At 43.2% G+C, this 25,395-nt stretch overlaps 1 protein-coding gene across 1 annotated transcript in view; it reads left to right on the forward strand.

The window, feature by feature from the left end:
• The first annotated feature begins 263 nt into the window (after positions 1-263).
• DNAJC19 (DnaJ heat shock protein family (Hsp40) member C19) overlaps positions 264-25,395 on the forward strand; it is a 93,998-nt gene continuing 68,866 nt past the window's right edge. The window contains exon 1 of the mRNA XM_085628880.1: positions 264-418. Within this exon, the coding sequence (XP_085485006.1) occupies positions 416-418 (3 nt within the window). The 5' untranslated portion in view covers positions 264-415. The remainder of the gene's footprint in view (positions 419-25,395) is intronic.

The raw sequence follows: 25,395 nt of genomic DNA on the forward strand, positions 1-25,395 counted from the left end.
TTAAAAACAGCATTCATGATTTCATAGTCTCACATTTCTGGATCTTATTAAAATATATACAGTGTTTCGTATGCCAAAGGTTTTCGTTCTTCCTAATAAAGAAAACGCTGTTCACAAAAAGCTACCTCCACCTCGTGAGCTGGTGCGAGTGCTGCCAGTTACATCTATTTCCATTCAAGGGACAATCTTTAGTCCTTCCTCCATCTCAATAGCAGAAACTGTGAGCCGGTGCATAAGCAACTTGCCGTAAAGCGTTTCTAATTGCGACACTTGTCTTGAATTGGTTTCTGTACTCTAGAGAAATTGACCTTTTAGAGTGGCAGGCAGGGGATGATCTGTTCTAGGGGCTCGATGTACGACAGAGCCCCCTCCTACGCTTCACTTCAAAGGACACCACTGCGCTGCTAGCCTGACAATGGTAAGTTTGGTCACTTATCTGCAACTTATCAGACTGAAGAAGCCCTGGTCTGTCAGTCTAGCCTGGGAACTTCGAAGAATGTGCTTCTTTGAACACGTTAGTTTAATTAACATTGCGATTATTATTATTTTAGAACTAAACTAATGATAACCTGTATACAGGCGTTTACCGGTGCTAGTAAATGACTGTATGTGAGACGTTTAAACGAATCCTGGATTTCCCTATTAAGACAAGCCATGCAATCAGTGGCAAGTGCTTTCAGTTGACTCCGCAGAAATGCCTTCCAAAGCATGAACAGTGTTTACTGAAAAGCCAACACTTGCACAGAGATCAGTGTTCACGTGCTATTTTGATACACAAAAGTGAGTAAATAGTACCCTGGAATTTAAGTATGAATGATCCTGTCGTGTCTCATACCCGGCAGTACATAATAAGTGTCTTTGAAGCAGATCACTTTTGTACCCTATATTCTCGTGACTGTAAAATTCTTTGAGACAACCAGATCATCAATGGAGCCGTTAAAGTTTTTAGATGTTTACTTCATCTTGCATTCCATAGGAGGATTGATTTTGTTTCCCCATGTTGTGTCTTTGTAATTTTTTTCTTGCAACATATGACTCTTGATGGAGTGGCCTCAAGGTATCTGGGTAAGTTCAGACTGTGGCCGACATATCAGGGCAAAATATACTTTTGGGGGGGAAGCAGGTGGTTGGATGTTAAGCTTATCTATCAAGAATGAAAAATTTCCTAGCTACCGCGAAGAAAAGTTTCAATTCTATTACGGACACGGAGGCGTGGACTATCCTTTTCTCTTCCATTTTTATTGATCAGCAACCTTAACAACAAGATAAGTAAAAGACTACAAATCCCATGAGTCTTTTCATAAACAAATTACCATAGAGGCAGTCCCATAAAAACAGAATCCGGGAACAACACTTTCTCTTTCTTCGGGCGAACCGCAACATTCAACTTGCATTAATATTCTTGTTTCTGATCCAATCCTGAAATAAAAGGAACAGTGTCAGCCCATTGAAAACTATCATTATACCTACAACAGTAGATGTATTAAGCATGTCAATCCAACTCAAAAACAAAGTTACAAGACAAAGTCACCACCAGCATTTCTACAAAGCCCTCTAAAGAATCCATACTTATCCAACTCAAAGCTTATTCTTGGGAGTGTAAGAGTAAGACAGTACGCTGGGTGGGATAATCCTGGCCTCTGCGTCATTAATAGAATTGAAACTTTCCTTCGCGGTAGCTAGGACATTTTTCATTCTATGGCAGGACCGGAGGTTCGGATTATGTTAGTTCAAAGCTGATCGACAACCATAGATGCCATGCCCAATATAGGCTTAAAATAGAACGTTTTGAAGGTGGAGTACGAGGACCAATCTGCAGCTCTAAGGATGTCCTCTAAGCTCCCACCAAGGGCAAAGGATTTCGACGCCACGGCTCCCCTTGCTGAGTGTGCTCCAAAGGCCGAGTTACCAACTCCTGCTTCCTGGAGCACCCATCTTACCCAACGGGCAATTGTGGCGGCTGTCACAGCTTTGAAAGGTTTCTTGAAAGACAGAAAAAGTTGTGATACTCCAGGAGGTCTGTATCCCTCCCTCCATCATCATCTCATATGCTGGTATAAGACTTAGTACACTACGCGACCGTGAATGACACCCCATCTGTTGTGAACACGCGAGCTGATATCTCCAAAGCTCGGACATCTAATACTCGCTTACAAGAAATCAGGCAAAACAACATCGCCAGCTTACCTGTCAGTTCCTTACGGGAAAGATATTGATTATCCTGCCAAGATTGCAAGAAACGGAGTACCATATTAACGTCCCACAAAGAGGAATACTTCAGATGAGGAGGAAACGACAAGCATATGACTCTCAGCAGCCTGCAAACTAAGGGGTGTTCCCCAATTGGAACCTCATGAACGGGCCGGTGGCCCGCCGAAATGGCGGATCTACTCGCATTAATCGAGCAGTAGGCAAAGCCTTGATCCACTAGCTCTGATAGATAGATCACCACGTGAATCACATCAGACCCCACAGGATCCAGACCCCGTCGCACATACCAGCGAAACCACTTTCTCCAAGATGATCTGAAGCGTTTGACCATAGATTCTGCCCAAGCCTTTCTGATAAGGGATGAAGCTCTTGCCGAAAGGCCCGGGACCTCCCAACGTCCCCTGTAATCCTCCAGCCCATGAGATGGAGGTTGCCCTCTCTGAACTAGAGGGTGCAAGTTGCCCTGAGCATCTGTCAGGAGAAGAGGCGTCTGGGTTAGTAGGATTGGAGAATCCATAGAAAGTTCCATAAGAACTGGATACCAGACTTGAGATCTCCAGTGTGGCGTCATTAGAATTACTTTCGCCTTCTGCCTCCGGATTGGAGCCGTGAGTCTTGGGATCATGGGGAACGGGGGAAAGGCATAGACGCGGAACAGGGTCCAATCCTGTAAGAAGGCATCCGTCACCTCCGCCAGGGGGACCGGGGGCCAGCTGAAGAAGCGAGAAATCTGAAAGTTGAGATGCGACGCAAAAAGATCCACTTTACACGGGCCCCACCGAGCCACCAACATGCGGAAGATGGCCGGATCCAGCTTCCAAGCACTATAATCCTGTAGGTGCCTGCAAAACCAGTCCGCCGTCTGGTTGATGGAACCCTGGGAGGTATTCCGCCGTGACCGACAAATTGTGAGTCAGGCAATGTTCCCAGAATTCTTTGGCCAGGTCCGCTACAAGTTTGGACCAAGTGCCCCCTAGACGATTGATATATCTCTCCGCCGAGATAGTGTCCACTTTAGAAGGATGGGACACAAGACCTTGTTGGCTGCTAGGCTGCGAATCGCGAACGATCCGCTAGGAGCTCCAAGCAATTTATGTGCAACGATTGCTCGTGCTCTGACCAGGGCCCGCCTGTAGTAACATCTCCACAGCGGGCGCCCAGACCGAGACGACTGGCGTCTGACTTGATCACCAGGTCCGGATCTCATCTGAATATGGCCCTCCCATTCCAGGCTTCCATGTGTTCAAGGATCTCCGGGAGGGAGATCTCATCGGAATACGAGAGACCGCGATGTAGATGCGTCATCAAGCATTGTGAAGCCCGATAATGCAATAGGCCTGGAAAGATCGCCTGTATCGAGGAGGAAAGAAGCCCGACGATCTGGGCTAAATGATGTAACGAGAATATTTTTCTCTCCCTATCGCCCTCTCTCCCCCCCCTCTCCCTCTCTCCCCCTCTCTGCGTATCAAGCGCATTTTCTGTTAGGGTAAGCGGAGGCACTGCCGGACTGTATCAACCTCGAAACCCAAACAAGACATTTGTTGGGCTGAAATGTACACCGATTTCTGATCATTCAAGATGAGCACCAGATTCTGAAGAAGGTTCTGGGCCACACCCAGTTGCGATATCACGGTGTGTTTCTCCTGGTGCATCAGAAGGATGTTGGCCAGGTACCTGATGAGAAGAACTCCTCGCACCCAGAGCCATTCCATGGCTGGACGTAAGACCTTGGTAAAAAGGAGCTGAGGATAGCTCGAACGGCAGGCACATAAACCCGTAGATGAGGCCGCCCCACTGGAATTGTAGGAACCATCTATGAGGCGGAAAGATAGGTATGGTCATATAGGCATCCTTTAGTTCGAGCAGTACGAGCCAATCTTTGGGGAGTAACACATCTCTGAGAAGATGGATGCCCTCCATCTTGAAGTGGCGGTACACATCCCATTGATTGAAATCTCGGAGATTGATCACTGGACAGAACCCCTTGATTTTCTTTTCGACAAGGAAGATATTGTTTAAGAACCCGTGGGGATGAAGAGAAGTTTGGACACTGGCCTTTTTATTTAGGAGTTTACGAACCTCAACTTCCACTATTTGGGTACTCTCTTTAAAGAAGGTCAGAGGTCTGGGACGTGAGAGTTGCTGGGGAACCCCATGACACTCAATGTGGAAACCCCCACCGTTTGCAACACCCAAGCGTCTCCTGTAATTGCCACCCAATTGTGACGGAACCATTGCAACCTTCCCCCCCCCCCCCCCGCCCCCACCCCCCCCAACCTCTGGTTGGAAAAAAGGGATAGGCCTTACCGGTGGGTCCACCAGGTGCGTTGTTTGCTCCTCGGGGATAGCCTTTCCCCCCACGGCCTTTGCCACGTCTTTTTGAGGGGTAGAACACTCCAAATTTCTTCTGGTCCTGCCACTGCATGGATCTTTTAGTCTGGAGCTTATGGGGTGGTTGGTATACGGCCGGCCGGAGGAGCGCCTCCTACCTCTTCCGGCCCCTCCAAAAATCTGCTGCCTGAACACCGTTTTGATGGATTGTTGAGCTTTATCCAGTGACGAAAAGGTGTTGACAAAACGGGATAGCTCTTTAATAAAAGGTTTCCCAAAGAGACCCCTATTGGCCACCGCTCCAGCCTTGGTAGAAGCTAGCTCACCCAGTCATGGTTCAATTTTAATGAGCAACGAGCGTCTCTGCTCAATCGACAGCGCAAAATTGGCATTGCCAAGAAAACAGAGGGCTCTTTAGGCCCAGCCCGAGAGGATCTCAGGATCTATCATGTGCCCCGTTTCTTTGGAATCTTCCACCATATCCATAATCTTGGTAAGCGGGCCTAAAATATTCAAGACCTTATCCTTGCAGGAACACCAGGAACGGTCCAGACCCTTTTTAGGGTCCTTAATGAACTTGCCAATGAAAGTGGCCATCTTGGTGTCAATCTCTGGAATACACGCCACCTTACCTGGGAGGGAAGGCCGAGTACATTCGCCTTTCAAGCGGCCTTGGACCTCCTGGTCCATCAGCTTCTGAATCCGGCTAGCCACATAAGACGCCTCCAAGGGCGCGGGAATCCAGTCCGCAGAGCGGGGGTGGTATATATCCTCCTGGTTCAGTAATCCGAGATATCTATTGAGTCCTGAGTGTAAGGTACCTCCAACCGGGATTTCTTAGCGCCCCCATCCTGACGTCAGGGTCTGCTCGACTCGGTTCATCATCAGACTCCTTGTTAGGAGCGCCTGAATCACCCCGGTATCTCCCTCTGCCCCCGCAGGGTGGCAGGAATCGTCATCGGGGGTCCCCTCCGGTTGGTTATCCTCAGGCCGATCCACAGCATTTAGGCGTCTCTTAAGGAAAGCCTGGCACAACCTCTCAAAGGCGTCGGACAAGGAGTGACCCTCGGTAGCCTTACCCGGGGTTTTAGCCTTGCCCTTGGACGGATCCCTAGTATTGGGAGGAACAGCCTCCGACCAGACACCCTCACTAGATGAAACCACCCTGCGCCGGACCGTAAGTACAGTAATACGGCGGCTCAGGGGTTTGAGGGCTGAGGAAACTGCCCTTTCCAGTGATGCATCTATTGCATCCACCAGCCCCATGTGAATGGGGAGTAGTGACTGGTCCTCCTCCTCCTGCTCCCAGGTATGAAATGTACCTGCCATAATCGACTTGTAAAGCAAATGGCCAATGGGGGGGAAAAAAAAAAGCACCAGAGCTCTGGGATAGCTTTAAACTGTCCCTGAGAGCAATTGGTTGTGCCAATGCTTGTTAAGCACAAACCACCTAAGTACCAGGCTCCGCGGGAAAACCGCACTGCTGGAGCAATATTAGCCAGAAATTTGCTACGCCTAACAAGAACGTACGCTGACTCGGCTGAATCACCCTCGGGCACGAGGAACTGTCTCCGCTCCTCAGCAGGAAACTGTCACCGCGTGCTGAGGAATGACCGGAATGCGCAGAAGCATCTCCTCCCTAGTGACCACACCGTCATCCGCTCCACTCAACACGTATGCACAGACGTCACCCAAAGATTACACTGACACATTCATTTATGGGTGAAGAACTGCTGCAGGTTTATTTCATGCAACATAAGTATGACGATAGAGTGGGTTATCTTACGGGCGATCCAGGGCAAGCAGCCCCTCGCTGCTCCGCCTGCCTTGCGAGCCAGCACGCACGGTGGGTCGATGCCCGGCAGTGCGGCACATTCTTTTCAGATCCTCCTTTGGATCACGTGATCTGTCTAATACTCCCGCCCCTTTTTACGGGGGCGGAGCGTGTTATGGCACACCCCCGGTTGGTCAGGCCCCCCAACCGCCCGAAGGACTAACTGGGCGCCGTCGCGGTCTTCCCAGAACCTCCTTCGGCTCCCGGACCTTGGCTCGGGCACCCTTACTGTGCCGGACAGGGGTACCCTTACTGTACCGACTGTCGCAGAGGTACCCTTACTGTACCCTTCTGCCTCCAGATCGCCCTGTAACTCCGCCTGCTAAACAAGAAAAAACATTATAACATTCCAGTTGCGCGCTGCCTACGCCGCGCAGGGTAAGCGTGGGATCTCGCGCGGCCAGGAGCGTACACAGGAAGCAAAGGGCGATCTACGGGGGCGGGAGGCTTAAATAGGGCCTGGCCCCGCCCAGCCCAGTGGCCCGCCTCTTCCAGCAATGCCCATTGGGGCCTCCCCTCCCCAAGGCGCGGCCTCTCGAGAGAGATGGACCAGGGGGGGGGGGTGGGGGGGGAGGCTTCGACGGGTGGCCACTAGAGAGCTGCCCTGCTGATGTCCCCCTGCGTGGGACACGGGCAGCGGCATTCTCAGGCAAGCGCACATCACGCCCTCTACCGGGGTGAGTGCATCCACGCTGACGGAGACTGCGATAGTGAGGACGCCCCGCAGGGCGCAAAGAGCAGCTAGAATTACCCAACCACGCAGGCCGAGCCCCCGTACAGCTGCCAATGCCGGAGCATGACAGGGTGCGAAGGGGTGCGGAAGCGTCCTAATGAGCGACGTGATGAACTCACGCGTTCGCCTAAACACAAAATGGCTAAAAATTGAAACACTCCGGATCGCCAAACCGTCGCAGGCTGCGTGGAGAGCCGCAATGCCCAACCAGTAAGTAAGCGCTGACAAAGGCCAAGCTTTAGGTTATACCCGCAATGACATAAAATTATATCCACACATGATGTCCCAACACATAAACAGAATCGAGTAAAGGCACTTATCTGGCTGCTGAGCAGCAAAGAAAGAGGAAGTGCTGTTCCCAGATTCTGTTTATATGTGACTGCATCTATGGTCATTTGTTTATGAAAAGTGTCATGGGATTTGTAGTCTTTTACTTATCTTGTTGTTAAAGCGCTGAGCATAATCCGAGCCTCTGGTCCTGCCATAGAATCTGAGTTTCACGTTTTTAAGGTATTTGAGATATATTTGGTGCATGGTTCAGAAAGTCAGCAGGCAGTGTGGGAGCTTCCTGTTCATCACATGTGTACTTACTAGTTTACATGTAATTTTCTAGAATGTTATGGTTAGAATGGTCTGAATCGCTACTGGTCAGTTACTCCAAGGCTGCACTCCCTGTTGGACCCCTTTACTTCTGTAGAGTAAAGCTGCTGCTAATACAACTACTTTGGCCTACAAGCATCACCACACCCACTTAACACTATTGCTCAGGTTTATGATTTGTGTGAGTGCATTTCACAATTTAAAAACAATCCTTTCTATGATAACTCTACTGCTGTGTGGGGCCTGACCATACTCTTCGCAAAACTGATTAAAGCTGTCGATCATGTAAGGTTGGTGCAACCTGTTTGCTCTCTGAGCCTGTAAGGTCGGTGAATGATCAATACTATTGCTGTATGAATCAGGAGTCAGTAGGATTTGTCTTGCATATTTTGCACATTTGTCTATAGTATGTGAAATTTAGATGTGCATGACATTTGATTTTTCCACCCGAACAAGTTGATTCTCAGTCATAACTTGTAACATGACTGAGAAGCTCTATTTGGACATGAAAGAAATAAAGACTGGCTAGGTGTAAACAGTATGTTTCCACCCATGCACTCACTCATTCAGTCATTAGCTATCCTATCCAACCATTTACCATTAGACTCATCCAATTCCTAGGATGTAGACCGTTCTAGATGCTAGGAGCAAAACCAGAGAAATACTGGTTAAAGATTAATTGCTTTTTAAGTCTGGGTTGACAGCGCAGCTATCTCCATATCTGATATTGTCCTCAGAGATAGGGGTTTACGAAACACTACTGAGAGAGGGGCCTAAGTTCTACTTTATGTTGATATGATTGGGCTGAATGTTTGTGCTACCACTGAAAAGAATATATATATATATATATATATTGACCACCAAATAACACCTTACTGCTGCTGAACTCTTTTCACGATGGGTGCCTCCTCTCGTGCAGGTGTTTGGCACGTATTTAAATAATCCAACAAAAGTCCCAAATGAGACAGGAGCACTCTCGGGATTCTAGTATCATTTAATTGCTCCAAGAGACGCGTTTCAGCAATTTATGCCTTTCTCAATGTTGGTCACGCAATCACAGTTCTCACGTTGCTGGTGTTTAAAAGAGCATCATGGTGCACTTCCATTTAACCTCTTCTGTTCCCATTGACGAGATAGTCTCGTCATGGAGCACGGTCGCGCTGTGCCCATGACGAGACTATCTCGTCATGAACCCCACCCACTAATGCAACGCCCGGCACAGGAGAGGGAAAGGGCGTGGCACTGAAGGGGTTAATAAAGCTTTAGTTGACAGAAACAAGGGACCACTTGGTTCACGCCCCCCGTTAAGCCTGCAGGTCGCCATGATTGAAAGGGTATTTTTCAGCAAAATACATTCATTTTATAATGCTTTCGTAGATCTTTAATCATGTGCTGAAAGTTTTATCACATGTAGGCTATTGTTAAACACCAGCAACGTGAGAACTGTGATTGCGTGACCAACATTGAGAAAGGCATAAATTGCTGAAACGCGTCTGTTGGAGCAATTAAATGATACTAGAAACCCGAGAGTGCTCCTGTCTCATTTGGGACTTTTGTTGGATTATATATATATATATATATATATATATATATATATATATATATATATATATTTTAGTTTTTTATAGCGCGAACTCGACCTGAAGGTATCAAAGCGCTTTACAGGTGCACCAGTTACGTCACAGACGGATACATTCTTTTTTCTCCGATAAACGCGAGGAGATTACATTATTTGTACAAAATCACAGGATGTTGAGCGTCCCTCCTGAGGCTCGAACCTGGTTCCCCAGCTTCGAGGTCAACTGATCTAACCATTAGGCCACATCATCTCCCCTGTCTGGCTTAGCGGGAAAGGGAAAGCTTATTCTCTGTACATAAAGTATTCCAGTTATTTTTTGTAAAGTTATGTACCTTGGCATAATTCTAATCTGTTTATTATCAAAAGTTGGGACTATTTTTATCTTTATTGCATGATTAATAAAAACCGTTCCAATGTAATAAATAATAAGCACTAATGCAAAACACATGAAATAAAATCATCACCAAATATTTAAAGAATGTGAAATCAATTAAAACCCCATTGAGATTACGAAATTGTGTTCAAAATTAAGAAAAGAAGGCTCTAGCCAATCAAAACAACCATTACACAGAGAACAATTAAGACTAGAGTAAAGGCACAAATATTTTTTAACACGTTAAAATACAGAGATTAAGATTATAAAATCTGGTGGAGCAAAAAAACAACTAAGTGGTACGTGTGGTGTGGTGTGGGGCAAGCTCATGGCACAGTGTCATTTTGGCCTCAAGTTTGAGTGGCTCATTAAGTACAGAAGTGGCCATCTCAGTCTTTTTAAAGTGCAAATACTTACGCCGTAGTCATTTACGAACAAAACAAGATTCTGGGAAAAGTATTAAGGTGTAAGTATGTAAATAGTCAGAAACAGTGGTATTGTCTCATATAATTACTTCTATCTCGCCTTCTGCTGAGTTCTTAATCGCAGGCTTCTGTCCAAGTCTCTGTAAGAACTTGACCATGGCACAATTCTGACCTACATCTGTTGGATCAAAGCAATCCAGTACCGCCTCCCTGCATGACCTTACTCCCGATCTCTCCACTGCCTTCGCAGGAGCCCTCATCGATCCTGCTTCACACAGACATAAGACGTAAACAATGTCATCCTGCTCATTTTTGCAAAGCCGGCAAATGTCTTGCCCCGAGCTCCTTCTCCGTGGGGTAGATGACTTAATAATGGTAATAAACGTAGTAAAGTACATTTCAGGAAATGTACTTTACCCTGATTCCTAAATAGTTCACTAAGGTTGCTTTGAGGTTTTAAGTCTATCTCTGTCCATAAGCATTGATAGGCATTGCAAGCTGGATTTAGTTTGTTTATTTAACTCAGGATGGCCTAAGGATAAATCCAAGGCATGAGTTAGGCTGAGAAAAACCAAGGCCTAATTCAAATCGACCTTTGCCGGGGAGCACAGCTTGTGCATCTGTTCTTGCCATTAGTGGTGGCTCAAAGAACCCTCAGAGGCTATCCTTATCTTGTGACAACAGATCACAGAAGCAACCTTTTGTGCCAAAGACTGTTTGGCAATGCCAAACACCAGCCTGATTTGCGCATGCGATGTATTAGGTGGTAATTGGAAAACAGACCTGTAGATTTTAAGGACCATTCTGTCCAAGGTGGTGCAGTCTTGACCTCTGAGTGCCTTACGCCCATAGGCCAAGGTAGGGAGGCTCCACCTGCAAGATTGGTGTTGGCGTTGGCCCCATTAATTTATTATATAGAGATCTCAAACCAAAAGCCAAAGCATTGCCTTTCTTCCGCATTTCTTCCAGTTGTTCCTGATAACCTTAATACACATTTAAATAGACACAAACTTTTTACTATTTCAATTTCTTCATGGCCAGGAAACCAGGTTTGCTTCTGTGCCCTTTTTCCTTGCACTATCGGTACTTTTGTTTTTTTCTATTAATGGTCAGACCTTTCCTTGTGGAATAGACACTAGTAGCATAAAACAGGCGTTTTAGGTCAGCCTTAGTTCTGTTTATGAGGGCTAAATCATCCTCATACAATAAATTCGATAGCGAAAGGCCCCCTAAATTGGGTGAATGAGAATTTACACCGTTTAGTAAGGGACTGAGGTCAGAAAGAAAGAAAATAAATAAGGTGGAGGCCAGGACACACCTCTGCTTCAGCCCTTGCGCTGTTTGGATTTCTCTTGATACATAGGAGCCATCCCCCTATTTTCTTCTAACCCAGGTTTCAGTGTGTAATAATTCCAAGGCTTTTAACAATCCAGATGGAATGTTTTAAGTTTGTAAATTTCCTTCAGAGTTTACCCCGGTTCATCTTATTGTATTCTGATTTATAGTCGATTAATCCAGAGTAAAGTGGGTGTTTATTTGTTTGAGCGGAATCAACCAGCAGTGAAAGTGCCATGATGTTTATGATAGAGATCAGGGTATCACAAATATGCCCACTACCACAGATAGAGTAATCTCACAGTTACACGCACATACATTCATCATACACTAGGGCCCATTTCACTAACACACGCTCAAATACTCTACCAGCAATAAACCTGTGGGAAGAAAACTCCTAAACCACCCTGCATCTATATCTAAGCGATAGGACCTGATTATAGTGGTTGTCCCTAAACATACTCTATAATCTATACAACAATAATCAAAATGTACACAATAATTGACAAGAAAGAATATTCAACACCATATTTTAAAAGTTATATTGCTTTATCTAAATTAGTCAAAGTAAATCAATCAGAATAAATCATTTCTCATAATTACCTATTCTAACTAAGTGTCAGAACGGGTCAGGACCAGTCTCTCGGTAAAGTCTCTCGGGACAGAGTCCTCAGCATCGAACCTCAGCAACGCGTGAAGGCGGTCAAAGAGTGGGGAGAGCCCTCCCTAAACTAACAGTTTTTATAATGGAAAATACAATAGAAACACACATAAAGTTGGCTGAATAAACTGTATCACCGAGCAGAACGAGAAGGAAGAAATGTAGCTTTGCTACATCTGGAAATCTCCGCTCAGGAAAAGTCACAAGGCATAAACTACGGAACAGGAACCAAGGAAATAAACATGTAACACTTTTAATCCGATTCCTCCTCGGCCATCGAGCCACAGTTCAGAGTTTCCCTCTAAGGCTCCTTTGTCCTTTGAGAAAGCCAAGGACACTCTCATTTTTCTTGGAGTACACCCAAAGCTGCTGCCGTCCTCATGGAAATTTTCATAGAAGGACTATGGTCAGTTGTCTTCGACCTTTCTCCAGCAGGGGTCCCTCTTGCCACATCACAGAAATATTCACTCGAGGCCAGGCTCTCAAATCAGCCAACAAGAATTAGGCCTCCATAGGCCACAATAGACCATCTCAATTTAAAAGAAATAAAAACAACGTTAATACAACATAATGATTAAACAGTGTTAACCCCACTAATACCCTTATGTGTATGCATTTATCTAGCTTTGCAAAATAAAAAGCATTAATTCTGACAGCATTTTGTGCTCAAAATAAATAGCACACAGCAACGTTTAAACATGAAAACTTGCACGTTATTGTAAATACATGAACAGCACACATAAGCTAACCCTCATGTAACATTCTCTTATGTTAGAACAAACGAGTTGATTATTGAAACATACCTTCACAAGACAAATAATTAATTGTTAATTATTAATAAAATTAATAAAACGCATAGACATGCCAGAGCTTCAAAAGCCCAGAATTTTCTAAAGGAAAACTCTGCTCCAGCAATCCCCCCTTTGGTGATTTTATCACCAAATAAACCCAAAAAAAAATTAGTGAAAATTTTAGTCCCATTCTAGGAAATCAGAAATGTCTCTTCCCTTTAGACAACATTAAACACCAGTCACTCTTTCATCATCTCTCTTTGTCTCCAAATAAACACTCTCCCTCAATTCTTCTAATACAATCTCTTCTGGTTCTCTTTTCGCAATTTTCGAATTCTTGTTTTTCTTTTCATTTTTCAATTTCTCTTTCCCTCTCCTGTTTTTACAACACACACACACCAATCTTAGTATCAGTAAAGCAACAATTATACAAGACAAAGGAAACAATATTCTACCTATAATAGTACTACCTATTTTTGCAATAAAATCCTTAACAGCTATCATTTTATTAGCTAATTTAGTCCATAAACTCCCAGTTTCAAGTGGTACTAATTCTTCATGCAAATCAGTAATATTTTTAATATAGACCTTCAGGTCTTTACTTTCGTCAGGAATGTAAGTGCAACAATGTTGAACTTTTAAAATTCCACAAACTCCACCCTCCTTAGCCAAAAGAATATCAAGGGCAAGTCGATTTTGCATGGACATGGCACGTACGGCACTTAATTCCGTATTCACTAAAAGAAACCCTCCTGCGGTATTTGTTGATAAGCGATCAACCACTGTGGACAGTTTCCGAATTCCATAAGCATTTAAAGAAATTCCCACTGCTGGAATCAAAACCCCAAAAATGTCACCCACAATTTCAGACCAAGTTTCTCTCTTAAAACGTGTTAATAGATTAATATCTTCTACATCTTTTACTTTATCTGTATGAAAAATCTTAGGAAAAACCAGGCCCACATAACATGTGCCATACCAATGGTCAGGCAACTTGTAATAAGCCTTGTTCCCACAAACATAGTACACTCCTGGAAAAATCGTATCTTCTCCACCTCTGAAACCCCAACCTGTCGCAATGAAGTATGTATCATGGCACTCACTAGTTCCCACAAAATATGTATCATATTGGGATTTCCTTCTGGTAATGCATAGTTTACCCTTCTGCGGTGCATCTAGAGCCAAAGTTGGACTAGCCCCATTCCTCAACTCCTTTCCCATCTCAATGTCCCAAATTGTCTCACTCACTTCATATTTTCCCCCTTTCTCATGCATGTTCATTCTCCTTTCCTCAACCATGTCCAGGAAAGCTTTCTCCTCTCCTTTCAAATTGCAAGTTAAATTATTCTTAAAAATGTAATCTAATGTTAGTCCTTTTTCTTCAATAAAAATCTCACCAAAAGTGTTAGCTTCTTTAGCTGGATTCAGCTCTTTGTTCATTGGCAAGTGCCCAAAAATACTATCTCTGTTAGACATCTTATAATCTATTTTCCCTAACAAATAAAAAACACTACTTAAAATACTACAAGAAATACCATATGTAGCTGGTAAATGGTGATAAGTAACACCCTCTGAAACGGATGCAGGTAATTGCATGCAGACATAGCAATCCCTCACTTCCATCGTCTTCACATATTCATATAACAGTTTAGAAAAAACATTACTTGAAAAATTATTAATTGACCTATCCTTATGTAAGTAACTACTACTTCTAATTGGAACTACTTTTTGTGAATTCTTCTCTTCATTAGTCACATTTGCTATATCCATTCCAAATTCTACTCTAAAAGTAACTAATAAAATTAAAACACCCCATAGAAGCATTAATAATCCAGTACAACAGCAGCACATTTTGCACCATCTCTTTAAAAAGGCACATCTATTTCTATTCTCCTCTATGTTAGCCATTTTAGTTTATCTTCTACTACTCCACTACTGTTTGAACTTCTTCAATTCTTCAGCAATTCTTCAGCTTTCAGTCTATCCAAATGATCTCCTTATTCACTTGATCCAAGTGAATCCTTCTTTCACTCAGTTTGGATACTTGTCGATCTTTACTTCAATTTCCTCAGCATCAAATTGTATCAGATCCCCAACGTCGGAATCCTCAGTACTCGACTCTTCTCCAATGTCAGTCAAGAGTACTTTCAGAATTTCACCAGTATCTTCCTCAACCACTTTTCTCAAGACCACTTCCGGATTATCTCGAGTCACTGTTTCTTCTTTTCCTTCTTCAGACAGTGTCACATAAGACCATTCCGGTGATCTGTACTTTTGGTTGGGTCTTTTAACTCTTCTTATTTCTACTGGTTCTTTTGTTTTCTTTGTTTCTTTTTCTTCAGCTCTCGGAGTTTGGCTTGATACTTCATTCACTTGTTCAGCTTTTGATGAATTTGCTCTTATTATTCTGTATCTCACCCTCTTTACTCTGTTGTTAGGCCAACGATCTCCTCTCACAACCTTTTTCGGCTTCAATTGTTTAACACTCTTTTCTCCAATCGAAGTTCTCTTTCTCAGAACTCGACCTTCTGTTTGTTCATCTTCATCATCTGTTTCAAGTGCCTCTTGTTTCCGTTTCCCAGTAGCTTTTCTTTTCTCCACAGATTTTTCCACCACTGTTTGAGACTTCCCTACTTCTGTCCCTCCTCGGGTCTCCGACACGCAATCTTCTTGCTGTCTACTTGTCCCTTCACCTAACTCCTCATCAATGTTCCCTACACCTCCTCGGGGGTCTTCCGCAATCTGTCCCTCTCTATCTTTTTCTGACCCTGTTTCTTCAAGAATAATCTCAAGTGGTTCTTCAATCTCCTCCTCTTCTGATTCAGGAGTAATCTCTGTGTGATTTTTCTTTTCTTTTCTTTTACTCCCACTGCTACTTGAAACTTCAGGCTCTGTAACAGAATTCGATTCTCCCTCTGATACTCGCAGTGAATCTCTTGAAGCTCTCTCCGCTTCTTTTCTCACTGATTCTGTATCTTCAGGATCTTCACCATCACTGGAATCTGACTCTTCATAATACTCTTCACCAGTTCCCTCTCTCGGGCTTGGAACTCTCAGAGTATGACTTGCATGTACCCAGTGCTTCACTCCAGCACACTTTACTGCAGTCGTTGTAGTCAGAATGACTTGTCTCGGCCTTCCCCACCTTGGAATCAAGCAATTTCTTCTTCTGTGCACCTTAATCCTTACCCAGTCACCTGGACTCAGATCATGGGCTTGCTTCTTCTCAAGTGTGGTAGCTTCTTCTCCAATCTGGTGAAACACAGAATGAACTGCGTCAGCCAGGCCTTTACAGTAATCCAAAATCATGTCATCAGTTATTGACACCAATTTATTCACAGGCACGAATGCATGGCGCATAGCACGTCCCATGATTATTTCATGCGGGCTCAAACCAGTAGTTCTATCTGGAGTAGATCTCATTGTCATCAGGACTAGAGGTAACACATCTGGCCATTTCATGCCAGTGGCTAAACACATCTTTCCAATTCTATTCTTGATTGTGCCATTGATCTGCTCAACCACACCAGAAGCCTCTGGTCGGTATGCACAATGTAGCTTCTGCTGTATTTTTAATGCTTCACAAATTAAACCAATGAGCTCATTTTGAAAGTGTCTACCTCTGTCAGACTCAACTGTAACTGGAAACCCGTACCTAGGAATCAATTCCCTCAACAGTAATTTTGCCACTGTTAATCCATCATTTCTTCTAGTCGGGTAAGCTTCCACCCACCTTGAAAACAAACAGACTACCACTAGAACATACCTTAGTCTGTTCACTTGGGGCATCTCAATGAAATCAATTTGCATTCTCGTAAAAGGACCTCCTTCTCTGCCAATTGTCCCTAGACTCACCACTGTCTTTTTCCCTGTGTTAAATTGCTGACAAATCAAACACCTTTGACAGATGCTTTCCGCAATTGTCCTAAACTTTGCATTGTACCAGGTTTGTTTAAAGGACCTTACCATTGCGTCCCTCCCCAGATGTCCCTGGCCATGATACATCCTTGCCATTGACGACAAAATTGAGTTTGGCATTACTGGTCTGCCATCTCTGTAGACCCAAACATGGTCTGTTTCTCTTGGAGCACATCCTGCTTTAACCCAATCTTGTTTCTCTTCCTCTCCTGCCTCATCTTGTAACTGCTTTACTTCATCCCACGTTTCTAAGACATTAGTAAACATCACAGAAAGGAGAGACATTTCCTCCATCCTACTCCGGTTAATAGATTGGTTGGTCTTAGCGCAATATTGCGCCACATCGTTGGCAAACCTGTTACCAACAGAGATAAAATCGTCCCCTGTACCATGTGCGGTACATTTTACAACCGCTAACTCCTTAGGCAGCTGTATTGCCTCAAGCAATTTTCCAATCAACTCAGCATTCTTTATCGGGGTTCCACCCGATGTCAAGAAACCTCTTTGTAGCCACAGTTGGCCAAAGTCATGCACCACTCCAAATCCATACTGACTATCAGTCAACACGGTTGTTCTCATGTCTTTCCCAATCTCACAAGCTCTTGTCAATGCCACCAATTCAGCAACTTGCGCAGATTTCACTCCTTTCAATGGTGATGCTTCCATGATCTCTGAAACTTTGCACACTGCATATGCTGCACATAGCACACCATTATCATTTCTCAGGCATGATCCATCCACAAACAACACATGGTCATTCTCAGGTAAGGGAATATCCCTTATGTCTGGTCTCGGTTTTGTACAGTACTCAAGCACATCCAAACAATCATGATCATCTTCCATCTTTATACCCACATTTTCAATATCCGGCAAGAGTGTCGCCGGATTCACATTCACACATCTCTCAAGAGTCACATTTGATGCTCCCAGAATCACTTTTTCATATTTAGTCAGCCGACTATGTGACATATGCTGAGTTCTGCTTCTTGTCAAAAGAATTGCCACATTGTGAGGTACGAATACCCTTACAGGATACCCCATTATGATTCCCTCACTCTGTTCCAGGCTTCTGCATGTCGCAGCTACAGCCTTCAGACAACCTGGTAACCCCACGGCTACAGCGTCAAGTGTCGATGAAAAGTATGCAATAGGCCTTCTCAATTGCCCATGTTTCTGGATTAACACTGAAAGTGCACATCCATTCCTCTCACTGCAGTACAGTTCGAATTCTTTTTCATAGTCTGGCATACCCAAAGCTGGAGCCTCACACATTTTAGTTTTGAGCTCTTCAAATGCTGCCAGTTGTTCTGCATCCAGATCTAACGGATCTGTCATTTCATTTTTTGTCAATTTAATCAATGGCTTTGCTATCAGGGAAAAATTAATTATCCACTGACGACAATATCCCACCATACCCAGGAACATTCTCACTTCTCTCTGGGTTTTCGGAGCTTTCATTTCTTTGATTATTTTGATCCTGTCAGTAGTCACTTTTCTCAGACCTTTTTCAATATTATGTCCAAGATAATGCACCTCTTTCTTGCAAAATTGCAATTTGGCTGGAGATACCTTTAACCCTCCATCTGCCAGATGATTCAGTAAAGCTATGGTATCCACTTCACAAGCTTCACGTGTCTTTGATGCCACAAGTAGGTCATCAATATATTGTACTAGCACTGAGCTCTCAGCCATGATCAAACTTTCCAACGATTTCTTCAATAACTGATTAAATATCGAAGGACTCTCCGTATACCCCTGTGGGATACGACACCATGCTAAGATACGCTGGCCAAACCTAAATGCAAAAATTGACTGGCTGTCATGATGCAATGGAATTGAAAAGAACGCATGACACAAATCAATCACTGTATACCACTCAGCATCATGTGGAATTTGATACAGAATCACTGATGGATTTGGCACAATGGGACAACATGCCACCACAATTTGATTAACTTTTCTCAGATCTTGCACGATCCTAAACTTGCCATTGGGCTTTTTCAGTCCCATTATCGGTGAATTACACGGACTACTCAGTAGTTCTCTCAGAACTCCCTGCTGAATCATTTTCTCAATTATAGGAGTTATCCCTTCAATTATTTCTGGTGTCATTTTGTACTGAGGAATGTTAGGATATGTAATTCCCTCTTTCACTGCAATTTTCACTGGATCTACATTATTCATCAATCCCACATCCTCTCCTGTAAAATCCCAAACTGCTCTTTTCACTGTATCTCTCAACACTTGAGGCAAATCCTCCGGATTGAACATTGGAAATGCACCAATTAACTCATTTTCTCTATTCTCTAGAGTCATTCGGTAGAATACATCATCATCTGGTGTCTCAAAAGCTATTCCATCTGGTGTACAAAAAATTGTACAATTCATTTTACACAATAGGTCCCTACCTAACAGGTTCACTGGACTCGTGTCACAGACAATAAATCTGTGCATGTCTGAAAATTTCCCTATCTGTACTCTTACTGGCTCAGTAAGACGTGTTCTGATCTGTGTATTGGCTACACCAACTACTTGGATTGCTTCATCCGAGAGAGGAAGATTTTTAACATCTGTTGACCTGACAGTTGATCTTGTCGCACCTGTGTCTACCAAAAAAGTAACACCTTCTTCATTTATTTTCCCATCCACAAATGGTCCTGCCTGGTCTACTTCTAGAGTTGCACCAAGTATGCACTCTTCTTCCTCTCCTCGGCACCGTCAATAATCACCCTCAGACTCACTCCCTTCACTTTTTAACAAGTACTGCTGTACTTTGTTAGTACGTTTCGGTTTGTTTACCTGCTCATCATTGAAGAATCCTGAGTCCTGATTGTACTTTTGTACCCCTCTATTCTGCGGTAAGGGCGGTTTTGGCTCTTGACTCTGCTGCTGTCTCACCACTTTCTGCTGTTGTTGCTGCTGGTTATTCCCATCATTCTGCACCTGTTGATTTAAGGATTTACCCTCATTATTCACTAATGGTGGATTAGGACATTCAGATCTCCAATGTCCCAGTTGGCCACAGTTGTGACAAGGGAACTTCTTTTTGGCTTCCTCAAGACTTCCCCTTCCTTTTCCTGCAAATCTCGGTCTATTTCCTCCATTATTTCCTGGATTATTTGCCTGTTCCACCAACTGTGCTTCCTGTCTTTCTGCAACTTTCACTTGTGCCCACATTGCTTTCTCTTTCAGCTTTCTTTGTTTTGCTTCAATTTCATCACTGAAATATTTTGCATGTCTCAAAATCTCATCTACTTTTTTACTCTGCCAATCCACTGTGTGTTCACGAATTCTCTCACCAATTTCAGGTCTAAGACCATGTACAAACCTGTATACAAAATGACTCAAATCCTTGTCACCCAGGTGTTCATCTCCACTGAATTGTTTAAATGCCAGTATCAGCCTTTCGTAAAAAGCATGAACTGATTCTTTTGCTTCCTGTTGTGTTCGATCTATCTTAACCCAGTCTGTCTCTTTTGGAGGAACTTTACTCTTCAGGTATACCATCACCTGATCATACTTCCTCATCACTTCTGGATCTGGTGCCCCTGTTCTTGAATCTCTTGGATATTCCTCAGTAGGCCAACTCACAACTATTTTACACTCAGTCCACAAGTCTGCTGGAACAATTATATCAAACAGACTATTCAGGTCAACCCACAGCACTTTTGACAATTTCACAAACCTATCTACCTGCCTATACCACTCGACGGGCTTTTCTCTCAATCGAGGAAAATCATTCGTAAATGATAAAATATCCTGTCTGGTCCATGGAACATGTACATATCCTCCTCCAGGTATTTCTCTCATAGGATAATTCTCCACTGGCTTCTCTTTTTCTCTCACTGGAAATGCTGAATAAGTTGTTCTATCTTCAGATTCCTCTCTTTTCTTATACCACCTATCCTTCCACTTTTCTACATCACCCCATCTTCGCAATAATGCCACCATTTCTTTAATCTGTCCTGTTCTTCCAGAAGTATTCAAATTCTCAATGTCTTTCTCAGTGAAATCCATCCTGTACGTTTTCTGCAAAGCCTTTACTCTATCAATGTCAACTCCTTGCTCATTTGCTATCGCTCTTAGTCTATCATGAGTATTTCTTGCTCTCCATGTTATGCTCTTGCACATAAACATTAATTCACCATCATGATGACTCTTCAGGATTTCTGTTGGAACTGTTCCTGTCACAAGCTCTTCTAATTCTATTCGTAACTTAACCACATCAATAACTTGTGAATCTTTATCCTTTTTCTGAAGAACTTTCATCCAATCATTTAAATCGTCCACTGTTATTTCTGCAGTTTTTCTTACTGGAACCACTTTTTTCTGCGGTTCTAAAATCGGCATTCCTGAACAACTAGGTTCACTGACATCCAATAGTTCACTACATGTTTCATGTCTGGTTTGTCTCAGGTCACTTCTCCCTGTCCTTTTTTCTGAATCTCCTGAAGGACCAACTGAATTTGTCGATTCATTTGCAATATATGGAATTACCAGTCCATTCTCACCTGCTCTCTGTTTGTCAAACACAGGCATAACTGGACCTATAGTTACAGGCACCGTAACAGCTTCCAGATTCTTCGTTAACTCTCTAATCTTCTCAGCTAGTTCTGTTGTCGTCTTTGCTAATTTTCTAGCATTTTCCTCACTACCTCCATTCTCCCTCTCCCTGAAGGAACTACTACCTCTTGATTCAGGTGTCATTTTTTCTTTCTCAACTGTATCTCTTATCGGAGAAACAACTGGTGTACTCTCATCTGGTTCTGTTCTATATGGAGGTGGTCTCTTGTAAATCATGTCATTTAAGACCTCATCCTCATATTCTCCATACCTTCTCATATCTGACTCAGAAGCTCTTTCTGTCGAAGGAGCAGAAGCTTCAACTGTTCTCATTGGATATAATCCCTCTGACATACAAGCATCTCGCCATCTTTTCATTCGATCTTGATGTGTTTCCCGATCATGTCTCCTCCCAAACATGTACCTATAATACCCTCCAGACCTTTGTTTTTCCCGGTCATGAACTTCCTCTTCCCATTCCACTAAAGCCTCGAACTGTGTAGGTCTCGGCTTCGGGTCAAGACATAACATCTTTTCCCGTAAATTTCTTAACACGGCCAAATTAAATGAACCATGTTCCGGAAATGCTAGAACACCATCTTCTTTAGTATACTTAACCCAATTCTGCAACCATATACAGGTATGCAATCCATATTTCACAGCCATGAAGGATGCAGGCGTTTTCGCTGGAGGTAACAACTCACCCTCTCTCGTTTTAACCTCTTTATCCTTGGTAAACCACTTTTTAACCTTTCCAAAGAAGGTCTTTTTCTTTTTCTCTTCTTGGTAATACATTTTAGCAAGCGCTTATCAAATTCTCTACTTTCTCCGTATTATAAATATACAATACAAGTTTCTCAACCAATAACAGCGCGACTCACACTAACGCACCAATCCTGGAGCGTCTACGTCACTAAACGGCTCTTCCAATCCCTGCGCGACTCACACTAACGCACCAATCCCAGCGCGAACCCTATTCTGATTCACTATCCAATCAGTGCGCGGACCTTCTGACGTCAACAGTCGCTGCAGTCTCTGTCTCCTGTCTCTGTCATTCGTCTACCCCTCCTTTACAAAACTCTCAATAGAGTTCGTGTGTCAAAATTTCTACAAATCTATTAGTTACAACATAAAAACATCTCCATTGTCTGCTTCGCTAACCACAGAATAGTAAAAGAGAGTCTATTTCTCAAGAATCAACAACTTTCATACATCGCATAACCGTTTTCTCTAGGACTTATCCAAAGAGTCTTACAGTCAATAAATGTATATGCATTCACGCACATTCATACTTGAAAAATATAGTATATGCACACAGAATCCTGCTTCTCGAGAACAGCATAACCTGTCTCTGTACAGAATTATAACTCCCAGTTCCTCAAACAAGCTCAGAGAATACCTATTACTCCTCCCGCGATAAGCTTTAACGGCAATCCTTACGGATCCCTGGGACTTAAGACCAGAGTTTCACAGATAACCTTCACTACGATACACACTCCTTATATACCAGAAATGTTTTCTAATAGTAACATACGACGATGTCACTGATTCCGAACCCAGACAATGTGAACGCGCAACTTCAATTGTCACACGTAATTCCTTACAATCCCGTCTTTCCCGAGAGCAGCATATACACCTTCTCTGCCCTACTACGGAACTGTTTCCAGCTTCCAAATTCCAGAAGCACTACATATAACTCAACATGACAACCCCAACATATAATATTAGTACATATACCAACAACATCAAAATAAATCAATAATCAATAAGCTAATTTACAAGCAATCTTATCTCATCTTATCAGATCAAGACAACCATCTACAACCATCCTCTGCTACCAGAGAAATTGATAGAGATCAGGGTATCAAAAATATGCCCACTACCACAGATAGAGTAATCTCACAGTTACACGCACATACATTCATCATACACTAGGGCCCATTTCACTAACACACGCTCAAATACTCTACCAGCAATAAACCTGTGGGAAGAAAACTCCTAAACCACCCTGCATCTATATCTAAGCGATAGGACCTGATTATAGTGGTTGTCCCTAAACATACTCTATAATCTATACAACAATAATCAAAATGTACACAATAATTGACAAGAAAGAATATTCAACACCATATTTTAAAAGTTATATTGCTTTATCTAAATTAGTCAAAGTAAATCAATCAGAATAAATCATTTCTCATAATTACCTATTCTAACTAAGTGTCAGAACGGGTCAGGACCAGTCTCTCGGTAAAGTCTCTCGGGACAGAGTCCTCAGCATCGAACCTCAGCAACGCGTGAAGGCGGTCAAAGAGTGGGGAGAGCCCTCCCTAAACTAACAGTTTTTATAATGGAAAATACAATAGAAACACACATAAAGTTGGCTGAATAAACTGTATCACCGAGCAGAACGAGAAGGAAGAAATGTAGCTTTGCTACATCTGGAAATCTCCGCTCAGGAAAAGTCACAAGGCATAAACTACGGAACAGGAACCAAGGAAATAAACATGTAACACTTTTAATCCGATTCCTCCTCGGCCATCGAGCCACAGTTCAGAGTTTCCCTCTAAGGCTCCTTTGTCCTTTGAGAAAGCCAAGGACACTCTCATTTTTCTTGGAGTACACCCAAAGCTGCTGCCGTCCTCATGGAAATTTTCATAGAAGGACTATGGTCAGTTGTCTTCGACCTTTCTCCAGCAGGGGTCCCTCTTGCCACATCACAGAAATATTCACTCGAGGCCAGGCTCTCAAATCAGCCAACAAGAATTAGGCCTCCATAGGCCACAATAGACCATCTCAATTTAAAAGAAATAAAAACAACGTTAATACAACATAATGATTAAACAGTGTTAACCCCACTAATACCCTTATGTGTATGCATTTATCTAGCTTTGCAACATAAAAAGCATTAATTCTGACAGCATTTTGTGCTCAAAATAAATAGCACACAGCAACGTTTAAACATGAAAACTTGCACGTTATTGTAAATACATGAACAGCACACATAAGCTAACCCTCATGTAACATTCTCTTATGTTAGAACAAACGAGTTGATTATTGAAACATACCTTCACAAGACAAATAATTAATTGTTAATTATTAATAAAATTAATAAAACGCATAGACATGCCAGAGCTTCAAAAGCCCAGAATTTTCTAAAAGAAAACTCTGCTCCAGCAATTACACTGGTCCCTGTCTAATTTCTGATGCCAGTTTGATTAGGAGGGAGGATAAAATACTTCTCTGCCCAGTGCTGTAATTTCTCCAAGAGCACACCAGCAAAATATTTTGCATCAGTGTCAATGAGCGGTACGAATTGATAGTTTCCAGGGTTGCTTGTTTCCCCATTCTTCGAAATTGGAGAGAGAATCGAACCCCTCCAGAAAAATGGAAAACTATGTAGCTGAATAAGTGTGTTAAAGACCAGGGCTAGTTCTGTTGCCCAGAAGGATGGGTCCTCCGTGTAGATAGCTGAGGGATGCCATTCGTACCAGGCACTGCTTACCTGCACCCCCTTGCTATTTGCCTCTGAACAGAACATGCACTGACAGTGCACCAATGTGTTCTTTGATCCCTCTCCCTGTATGGGGATTGACATTACCTTACTGTAACTGAATCTTTTGAGTTGTTTTCAGGTTGTTCCACCTGACTCCCTGGGTTGTGGGGATTGAACAGAAATTGACTCCAGGTGACCTCAGATATGTTGGAAATGGACACCCTCGGGTGGGCACTGCTGATTCCATTTACAGTTTGCCAGAAAGAGGTGGAGTATGCTTCCTTATATCGTGCAACAGTTTGGCCCAGAATGAATCCTGGCGCTCCCTTAGGAGCTGCCACTTTGCCCTTTTTAATTGCCTCCTCGTGGTCCTAAGAGCCCTCAAGATAGCAGGTTCAGAGGTTGATCTTTTCAGAGCATGCCTGAGGAGATTTAATTTCCTTTTGATGATCCTAATCCTCAGGGGGCACTTCATCCCCATATGAGGGTGAGCCTTACCCTCATACCTTTGAATATTAGATGTCACTGGCTTAACTGGTTTTGCATTC

The sequence above is a fragment of the Triturus cristatus genome, chromosome 10 (assembly GCF_964204655.1).
Source record: "Triturus cristatus chromosome 10, aTriCri1.1, whole genome shotgun sequence".
Taxonomy (NCBI): Eukaryota; Metazoa; Chordata; class Amphibia; order Caudata; family Salamandridae; genus Triturus; species Triturus cristatus.